Genomic DNA, 11,416 nt, shown 5'->3' on the forward strand with positions numbered 1-11,416 from the left:
AAGTGAAAAGACCCTTTTTTTAAAACAATGTTGTAGCCCTTCCTCACTGTCATAAGATAAATAATCCTATACTTGAGCCACATTATATAAAATCACCTAGCTATCTGCTTTAAATGATTATAGCAAATAAAATAATTTAAATTATTATTTAAATCATGCTACATGCTTTAAATAATAACCTTGGTCTGCACCTTGGCAGATCAAGTAATATCTCTACCCACTCCAGTGTTAGCCCAACTTCTCTTAACTGCCAGTTTGGCAAGAGATAATTTCTCCTTTAAATGATTCTCTATATTTAAGGTTGGAGTCAGAAAAACACCCACATGTTCATATTTATTAATAGTTTCTAATTGTGAAAGGTCATTTTTCATTTTTGCCCATCCTACCATTTCTTAAAACCACTAGTTAGATTTTTCTGAATTTATTCTTAAATTCCCCTTATCACAATATTTTTCTAATCAATTGATCGTACATTGTATATCGCCAGGAAAGTAAGGCAACAACACAATATCAACAAAAAGATAACAGCAAACAAAAGTACTTTAATCTTATTTCCCCTATTAAAATTTTCCTTCGCAAACTCATCATATTAATTGTTCAAAAGAGTACAAAGAAACGGAAGACTCAATAAGTATACCTGCCTGAAGCAAGTATCAAGTAGCAAGCCTGATTTCAGTATCAAAATTACTGCTTAATCCTTTACTCCATACACATGTGGAATTGCCCTCATTTAAACTTTTCAGAATGTTCAGCATCTTAGTTGATACACCCAAGCAGGAGAATATATAAAATAAAACTTGCCTGTTTATTGTATCAAATGTTGCCATGAAGGATGAGTAAATCTTTTTCTTGTTGTTTCTGTGTCAATTTTATATTAACAATTGAGGATAGAAAACACATGTTTATCAGTTACTGAATAACTTTTGTGGATTCCTGATTAGAATTCCTAACAAATTTCTTTTATTATATATCTAACTTATTCAGCTTGTAAACAATTTAACTATTACATTTATAAATGAAATTTCTCAGTGAATTGCTATAAAGTCAGTTGAGTCTTTTTTGTGAAGAGCAAAGGCAGTAGATGTTTTAGTCATCTGGACCCTGACCCTACTACATATTCCACTAAGGTACGTAATATATTCTCCAACAAGGTGACAGAGAATAAAATTCAGTTGGTATTCTGTCCACACCAGAAGGCTTATTAGATTTTGCTGAAAATCAGTTACATTATTAATGTTTATTTCTAAACTTATTTAATACACTCCAAAAACTTTCTATATTCCAATTAGATGTTATTGTTCTAAAAATCTTAGTCTGATATTGTTTACATTTGGTTACTCCAAACTGTTACAATTTTTATTCACATTTAAATATATTTCCTGAGTAATACCAGAATGAATTTTTCTATACAATCTTTAACATTACCACCAAGTTGCAAATATTATCATACGATAACTGCTTAAAAGTCTGTGGGGGAGAGACCTTGACCTAAGTTCACTGACCAGTGAATGAGTTCTAATACCTGTTCAGATCTTCCACACATTACTGAACTCTTTACTCTGTATTAATTAAGGCACTAGGGCACAGCAAAAACATTGTTCACTGAAATTCTCATTCTTCCTGAACACCAGTACCCTTTACACATTCCCTGTGTATACCCTAGTTCCTTACACATATCCAAGTATCTTAGGATATTCTCATTAACAATTTTGTCCTTTGAGATTTGTTTTTTGCCCAGACAATTTTATTACCACCTAAATTTTTTCCCAGAAGAAGTTTTTTCCCCAATTCATTTATTTTATTTCTCTCTAATATTACCATCCTCTTTTGTACTTCGTAATTAGGTAAAATGCATATAAAGTAAAAAAAACATCTTCCATTTATTAATTAAGATGGATTGTTATTGTATGGGGTTCTTTGTTAATTTCAACCTTACAGCCAACAGATATTTCTTATTTTAGTAAATCTAAACCTATTCTCATTGCTTGACACCCTCCTCAAATACCTAGCAAAACAGTAAGTAGCCATCTACTAAAGAGAAATCTTTTCTCCATAAATACAAACTAATTTACTAAAATTTATTAATAAAGTAAATCTATTAAAAAGTTAAATCTAATAATAAAGAATCCAGAATGTCTGATACAAACAAGCAATTCTCAACCTTAAGCAGTGATTATTTATAAAAAGGATTAAGAATTTAGTTAACTCATTACAAAATTACTGTGAGGATATTACTGTAGGACATAGCTGTGATCAACTGAATTACTGCTCTGAACCAAGGTTCATTGGTTTTAGATGTCGAAAATAACTTATTATTTTTGTACTAAATGCCACACAGATGTAAGTCGTCAGTTTATTTTTTAGTTTCATTTAATTTAAATTGAAAAGTAATAATCAGTTCCATCAACTGTTCACTTATTTTTTGAGTTGTAATAGAACTACTGACCATTACAAATATTTTATTTACATAATAATTTAGCTGATAATCTTTGCTCTTCATTTTTTAGAGAGAACATGTAAAAGTAGCTCAACAATTTTTCCATTTAGTTGGTAGCAGTGCCAGTGAATGTGATACAATCCCTGGTAGACAGTGTATGGCTTCATCTTTTTTCTTACAACGCCAGTTTGAGGATGTACAGTTGTATTTGAGTTCCATAAAAAGTTATTATTTTAATGATGATAGCTTCAACTTCAATTATGCTCAGGTAATATAAATGTCTTTCTCTATATAGTTATATATAATAAAGTTTTATATTACATGACGAGTCTTGTATTATCAGAACTCATCTTTTTTGATGAGTCTTGAGAGTGATAATAAACTAACTTGAATAAAGACTACCTTTACTTAAATTTTAGGGCTTTCTAATATCTTGCTTTAGTACACTAATACTACAAATATTATACTGCTATGCATATTTGCACCAAGAAATACAAAGATATAAGGAAAAAATGAAGGAATACAAAAGAATATATGAAGTGTGATAAACTGACATAAGTTTAAAGAAGAAGATAGCTGTAGTATTAAAAATGAAAAATTCTTTGAATGAATCCATTCTAAGATAAAAAGAAAAGAAACAAACGGAAATATGAACTGTATTTTATGCGGTTGTTTATTTTCTTATTTTTTGTAGTATTTTGATCTTGGATATGCTAAATAGATAGTGGAGAAAATATGTTGTCCTTGCTGGAAATGAAACCCAAAACCAGTTGATTGAGAATCCAGAATTCACAATAAACCTATTAATTATTGCTTATTATAACCTATTATTTATTTTTTTTTATAAGAAAGTAATAAAATTATCTTTAAAAACTTCATATTTCAATTACTGCTAGAAACAAGGAGAAAAAATAAAGATGTTAAGATTTGTTGTTGAATTGGTTTTTTGTGAAAAGAACCAATCTCCTGGTATCACACATTTATATCGTCTTTTATTATTTTTGTAAAGGGTGTTTGCATTTGTTAGTTAAGACCGACAAATTTGTTAGTTAAGTTTTGAAACAAATTACTGAGGATGTCAAAATGAATATATCACACGTGAAATATTCAGTTAATATCAAGCATAGCACAGAATCAAGTAGCATCAAACCAGTTAAATGACTGATAGTCTACAAATTAAATCAATGATAAGTAATATGATTCATTTTGAAATGACAGATAGACAAAAAATGATAGTAAAGGTTAAATAAAATCACCAATAATATTTTGAAAGTACTGCTAAAAGCCCGTGAAAGGTGTTAAGCTACAATTCCCCTTCCTCACTCTTTTTTTAAATAAAGAAGTTATCTTAGCAAGTTTTATTCTTCTAGAAAATAATTCCATTTTAATAAAATTGTTGATTATATAGCCTGGCTTAAAGGTGAGGTACAAAGATAAAATAATTTTTTGTTCTTCAAGAATTGCTTGGATAGCTTTCTAAATTTTTTTATAATAGTATTCAAAATTGCTGGTTCAGTAATTGTACAGTAAGATGTAATCTTACTTTAATTATTAGATGAATTTAATAATCTATTCTTGTACTTGAATATTTATTAAATTCATTAACAGGACAAAAAATCTGTAAAATAGTCGGAGACTATTTTCACTAGTTGGTTCTAAAAATCTGAATTTTTTTTTCTTTTTTAGCCAATTTCAGTATCTGCATTTTACATTTAATTTAATTAAACATTTTTATTTTTATTTTAAATATGAACAAGAAAGAACTTTAATTAAATTTTTTTTTTTTAAATTTAAAAAACCCTTTTTGGCACGCTGGAAGGCAGAGGTAGATTTCATTGGTATTAAGTAGGGAATAAAAAAGATTTCCACCTTAAAGTTAAGAAAAACTTCAAATTTACTCAATACGACAATGGTTGCATATGAAAAAAGTTTCACATGTTTAGCATCTGACAAGCCCCATCTTCTTACAATTGCAGCAATATTTAATATTTTGGTCATCCCTTGCCGTAAGAGTTGGTCATATCGAAAATTGTTTCAGACCAAAGTTTTAGGTAATGTTTAGAGGATTACTAATGACCACTTTAAACTGATTCAACTTACTTAGATAAGTTTTATACTCTTATCCAAAGAATAGTAGGAACTTTAAATGAATTTGATATTTTACTTAATAAGAAATCATAGTGATATTTTGTTTTTCAAAAAAGGCCCCCCCCATTTCCATCCACATGGTTCAATTTTGCCCATTAACAAACTCGACCGAGATTTTGGGTCGTTATATTTTATGTATCAATTTGAAAGTGATAGGTGCAAAATTATGGCAGTTATCGTGTCCACAAGAAAGTGAAATATATATAAATGTATACATAAACTTTTGAACTGACAGTGGTTTTGGGATCTGGGGATGTGAAACGCAAAGATATATCAAAATTTTTCTGGAAGTCAAACCATGGTACCCATTACAATAGGTAGCTTTCTTATAAAATTGAATTGAATAACTTGTGTTTTGAATATTCCTTTTGCTACAGCTTTTTCATCCTTTTGGAATTAATGTTGGTGGTCTTATTTAAATTACTTATAATAGACAACTACTGTAAACTGTTATTTATAGTAGTAGGGCACTTTAAATAAAACAATTTATATATGTGGAATACATGAGTACATGAACTGTAAATAAATATATATATATATTTCATTTATTGTAGGCTAAGACAGCTTTAGGAAGTTATGGTGAAGCTGAGGAGACATTTTTACTGATACAGAATGAAAAAATACATAGTGACTTTGTTTATATTACCCACCTGGCACGTTGTCGTAAGTACATCAGAAATATTCATTATTTTTCCACTCTCAGTTAGTGTTACTTCAGCAGTTTTATTATAAAAAATTAGCTTTTAAGTATGTCTTATTGACTTTTTTCTCAAAATCATGATAGTTTTAAAATTTCAATAAGAAACTCATTTTCTATGCTTGTGTACTTCTCTTTTAGGAATATAAAAGAAATCTCCACAGATCTTCTCAGTAATTTTATGCAAATAGTTAACAGGGAAAGAGCCTGTAATAAGTAAAATATATTTATTTTCTAAATATATTATAGTGTTTTCAAGATTTCTTCCTTAATTTTTTTTTTTTTGTTTTAAGTTGTCATTCCAGACCCCTATCCAAGACACGAAACTGACCGAAAGAATCGAAAAAGTAATTTTCCAGTTCCCACAGGAACTGGGAAATTACAGAAGTGATGGTTAACTGACAACTTGAATGATGTTTTATTTTTCAAATACCCCACATAGAAAAAAATCACAACAGACAGATGGAAGACTTCTTACCCATAGTGTGTTACACCACAAGAAATGAGTGTGTTGGGAAACGTAACTGTAGGTTTTCATTGATTCTCTAGAAGTTTGCACAATCTTGTTGAAACCAATTCACATGAGGATTAAGTTATCTGATTTGGAAGAAATGTTTAAATCATGTGTTTATAATGTTTGTTCTGGAACAGTAAGGCATGTTATTTCAGCTGAAAACACAGTGCACCATAGAGTCACTCTTTCATTATGAAGCAGTTATTCATGCAGCTGTTGAGGATTTTCATTCAACCAGGGTCAATAGTTTTGTTTAGATACAAAATCACATAATTGAAAATGTGCTTCATCAGACATCCATAAGTTATTGTAGACTTCATCTTTATCATAACTGATAGAAACTCTTGAGTAATTTTTACTTGATTTTGAATGTCATTATTTTAACTTTTCAACAATTTGAATTTTATATGGGTGTAAACTTGAATCTTTATGCAAAACTATTTGCTAGTTATTTGCTAGATATATTCACTGCTATTGCAAGGATTGTAGCAGTTTGTCCTTGGATTCCTATCAGTAGCTGTACTAACAGCATATTGTTTTCAGGTGTAAAACTCTTTCCTTCAAAGTTTTTTTATCTGTTTAGATGAGATGATTATTAGACACGTATTACTAGGCATTTGATCATTGCAGAACAATCTAAAAATTGGAGGAAATAAATGGAATATCCTGGAGTTCATACTAAAGAACTATAACTGAAAATACATTAGACGTGCCATGTCAAATTTGTTTCACAACTGCTTTCCTATGATGAGATAGAGAACCAATGAGATTGGGCCAGGAATTGATAGAACAGGCACAAACTGACCTGTTTTTTTTTTGCCAAAAGTCATAGCATGGGATTAATCTTGTTACAGTTGTGACCCTGAAACAAAACAGCACAGTCCAGCCAGTGGAGACAGGTTCATCGCCCAGATCAAAAAAAGCATGGCAAGTGAAATTAAATGTGAAGTCTGATGGTTTATTTTTTTGACATCAAAGGAGTTGTTCGTGTTGAATTTGTTCCTCTGACCACAATGAACCATCATTACTATTTGTAAGTACTAAAGCGATTCCATGAGGGTGTGAGAAAAAACAGCCTGAATTATGGTGATCGGGGGACTGGCTGACAATGCACATACCCACACAGTGTTGAAAATCAACCAGTTTTTGGACAGTATTTTGAAGGGGATTGATATTTTCAAGATATTATCTTAAACAAACAAAAAATTAAATAGTAGTTCTAGTTTTGTTGGGTATCCCCAAGTATATGCAGAACAAGTTCTTCAGTGGGAGTGGAAGTGGAAGTACTGAGAAAATAAAAATGAAAATGGAGAATTAATTATTTAGTTAGTAAAAAATATCATAAAGTATTCTACTTAATTTATCCACTACCAGAATGAGAAGTATACCTTTTCTAAAAAAATTTAAATCTATTAATTCTGCAATGATTCAGTAATTTTTTAAAATTACTGAATAAAGTTTACTCTGTAAATATCCTTTACAATTTGTTGTCTGAAATATTATGATAGTGAAAAATTTGCATTTTGGAGCTTGTGTCTTTTAATTTAATTAGTGTATTATTGAGACTTCTAATTTATTTTTTAAATTTCAGTATAACTATTTTATCACTTAAATTAGCAGACTCAGAATACTGGGAATGAACAGTACACCATAACAATCATGCATATCAAATACATTAATTTTACAATTAATAGTTATTAACTTGCAAACAACATTATAATAGCACTTATAACCTTGATAATTTTTAATAACTTTAATTTGGAGAACACCAAATTTTGTAATTTTTATTACTGATTTATTCATTAACACATAAAAACTGTTAAAAATTGCAATTTGTATACATTATATTAATAATTCTTGCACATTACTTCTTTCTTATTAACATTAATTCAGGTAGGGAGCAAGAATTGCAATACTTTAGTTATCTGCTTTATCTAAGGTGTGGTGTCTAATCCTTCTATGGTATGGTACGGTTTCACAAAAGCCTTAGATAGATACCTTAACTGTTCAAGTTACAAGAACATGAACAATCACAGTAATAAAAGTACAAAAAAACAACTTTTAATTAGTCTATGTTATTGAAATTAAACAATGTTTACTATGATCAGAATTGCAGAGATGACATTGGAAAATTAGTAAAGGTGAAGAGAGAAAATAATACAAAATATTTACTAATTTGAGGATTTAAAAATGAGTAACAGTTAGTAAGATTTGAGAATGTGATAAAGACAATCCATATACCATAATGAATAAAACTATATTTAAAACAAAGCAGCTGATGTAAACAAAGGTTTCTAGCAATATTACAAGCAAATGGTGATTCAGCTTTCTACCTTATGATTCACATAAGTGTTTGGTGACACTATTATGTGAATATTTCCATATATTAAATAGCTGTATTGTAAAAATAGTTTTAAAAAATATATTCATACATGATGCACTGAATGATTTCAGATATAATGAACAGCAAACCACAGTCAGCATGGGAATTGTATTTAAAAATGGAAACATGTTCAGAATCATTCTCATTGCTGCAGTTGATTGCAAATGATTGCTATCGCATGGGACACTTCTGGCATGCAGCTAAAGCTTTCGATATGTTAGAACGTCTTGATCCAAATCCAGAATATTGGGAGGGCAAACGTGGTGCATGTGCTGGTGTATTTCAGCTTATTATTGCTGGGAAACAACCCAAGTAAGTTTGTTATTATTTATATTATTTCATACTAGCAGTGAATAAACTTGTTTATCAAAGGTCATTCATTGTTTCAAAATCTGTTTCTCATATCAACATAGGAAATAAACATGTAACATAGATTTTGAAGTTTAGCTTCTCTTCTATCAGTTTTTTATGTTTTGTAAGATTTTCATATCAGAATTGATATTTTGATCTGCTCTCCCGAACAGTCTGCTTGCCTGGGTCACTCCCACTTTGGATACGGTGTGTAGTCCCGCATCGTAGCGAAGAGTGACATTTCTGACGAACCACAGTGTTGCAGTTTACACCATTCATTTCCCGATTCTGTTCTATACAGATGATTTTTACTTGATCACAAGTTGGCATTTTTAAATATAGATTCAGGAATGTTCTTTGATGAAATAGATATTTCTAGTTGTAAAGGAGCAGATAATGGCCCAAAAAAGAATCAGATTTTTTAATTACTCTTAAGTCTGAACTTCATTCTGATTTTATTTTGCAAAATAATTAAGGTGCTCCAGCAGTGCTTGAACGAAATTTGTCATCTATTAGTGCAGTCACTAATAATGAAAAATTTCAAAAGTAAAAATTAAAATTCTCAAACACAATCAACAGAAAGTGGACTCCTTGGATAAAGATAACACTGAAAAGTAGTTTTTATGTAACTTGAGTATACTGTATGTTATGATTATTTTGGTAAAGTGTTTTAATTCTTAAGTTTTTTATTTTAGATTTTTTTAATATTTTATTTGCCTATTAATTAATCAATAACAAACTTTGTGTATATAGTATTTTTCAATGTTTTTTTGTTCAAATGATTCTTGGTGATATAATAATTTACCTTGGAATGTTTCAGATGTTCACTAATTTTGAGTTAAATTATTTTTTATTTTTTGATTATGAAACTTTTTAAAATTGTATGTGCTATTGAATGATTATTGTTCATTAGGCCTATTATCTTAATTTCTTGCACTTAGTGAACCGAACCACATTCACAATTATGTAAAATTTTATTTATTTTGTGAAATAGCTGCTAAATAAAGTTCTTAACTTAGCAGAATCCTCTGGTAAACCATGGAACTTTAATAATTGCAAATATGTACCTATCCAAAGAACAAATAGGTTAAAAGATTTGCTTGTGAGTATTTTTTGTTTTTGTTTTTAGGAGTCAGCTGTCTGATGTTATACAGTTATTAAGAAATTCAGCAAACTCTCAAGTAGAACAAATTATCAGAACAATGAAACGATGGGCAAAAGATAATCATATAAATGTCTGAATAATTTTTTTGTAAATTGGATATTATTTATTATACATAAATAGCATCTGAAAAAATAATTTTTCCTCAGTAATTAAAGAAAATAAAAATCAAGTTTTCTTGGTAACGTGCGTATGTTTATCATAACAACTGTGTTTTTAACCACAGAATCGTGTCTCATCTGCAAACAAGGTATAAACTTGCATGAAAAATAATTATATATAATGAAAATTTTAGAGTTTCAGCCATTATTTGGTTGAAAGATTTAAAAGAAAAACTAAGTAACTCAATCTTTGTTTTTTTTAGATTGACTTTATTTTGTTGAAATTAATTCTGATAATTCTGAAAAAGTAATGCAATGGTGCTAAGAAGAAGTAATACCTTCTGCTATTAATTAAAAAACAATAAATGAGTAAACAGTAATGGGTAAATGTGTAAATCTTTGAAATTAAATTTTATTTTGATATTCTCAAATTTTATTTAATTGAATACCAAACCATTTTTATTTAGTTTCAAGTATATTATGTATAATTTATACGCAATCTACATACCTACGTACAATAAAAAAAAAACATTCTTGTACAGTTATATACAAGAAGACTTTTTGTTATTTAAAATACTTTTGGTGTAATTTATTTTGTAAAATTTTTGTGCAAGAAATATATAAAACGTAGATTAAGTGAGAAAATTAAAAGATGTAAGTTTTTATTTATTTAATATTAAAATAAAATTCATGCACTACTGTGGCTCACTGTATAAGCAAGTATTAAAAATACACAAAGTCATAACCACAATTTGAGGTTATGTTATTTGTTGTTATGAGGATTGGTTGAGTTGTTTTTCAGTTAGGCTCAATTTAAGATCGACAACAGTCAATGTAACCTCAAATTAAGTTATGACTTTGTGTATTTTTAATACTTGCTTAAAATTGAAGAACAACTCAACCCATAAAATTTTCACATGCATATCTTCAAATAGACATTTTTGAGCCACAAACTTCTATACATAAATGGTACTTTTGCAATCCTTATTGTTAAGAAAATTCATTTTTGCTCCCCAATCCCGCCATGTGACTGAAGTACCTAAAATTGAAGTGATGTTGTCTGTTGTTGACTTTAAATTGAGTGTAATTCAAGAACAACTCAATCTTCATCAAATTTTCAAACACTAGTGCAGTGTATATCTAATTTTCACTGGAATGGTATTTTCATACTCATCTCAAAATGTAAAGAAAATTTTCATCCTTCTGTTCACAACTACCTTCCATTTAGTAATCATGGATCTGTGGGTTGATACACAACATGCATTTGCCATGAAGACATTTTACGAGAATGGTGACAGAGTGAGTGCTGCTCAATGGGGAATTCTGACACAATTAAAGTTTAGGATATTATGGTCGCATTCCATCTTGTCATGTCATCAAGAATGGGTTGAGAATTTTGAGGAGACAGGTTCAACTATAAAAAAGAAACCACCAGTAGGTCAACGAACCCCAGAAAACTTACAAAACCCCAGTTTCATCCTTACAAAATTCAAGTTGTACTGAAAGTGAAACCATCAGAATGCATGGTGCAACAACAATTATGTGATAAAATGATCACATGAACATTTTATTTTCATGTTTGATGAGGCTCATTTCCATATCAGCGGGTATGTAAACAAGCAG

The 11,416-nt window shown here is 29.3% G+C and overlaps 1 protein-coding gene across 1 annotated transcript in view; it reads left to right on the forward strand.

Moving 5' to 3' along the window:
- Ttc26 (tetratricopeptide repeat domain 26) overlaps nt 1–10,295 on the forward strand; it is a 50,092-nt gene extending 39,797 nt beyond the window's left edge. The window contains exons 8-11 of the mRNA XM_075354883.1: nt 2,508–2,705; nt 5,140–5,248; nt 8,251–8,491; nt 9,660–10,295. Of these exons, the coding sequence (XP_075210998.1) occupies nt 2,508–2,705; nt 5,140–5,248; nt 8,251–8,491; nt 9,660–9,771 (660 nt within the window). The 3' untranslated portion in view covers nt 9,772–10,295. The remainder of the gene's footprint in view (nt 1–2,507; nt 2,706–5,139; nt 5,249–8,250; nt 8,492–9,659) is intronic.
- Nucleotides 10,296–11,416: the final 1,121 nt, after the last annotated feature.

Source organism: Lycorma delicatula, chromosome 1 (assembly GCF_047948215.1).
Source record: "Lycorma delicatula isolate Av1 chromosome 1, ASM4794821v1, whole genome shotgun sequence".
Lineage (NCBI taxonomy): Eukaryota > Metazoa > Arthropoda > Insecta > Hemiptera > Fulgoridae > Lycorma > Lycorma delicatula.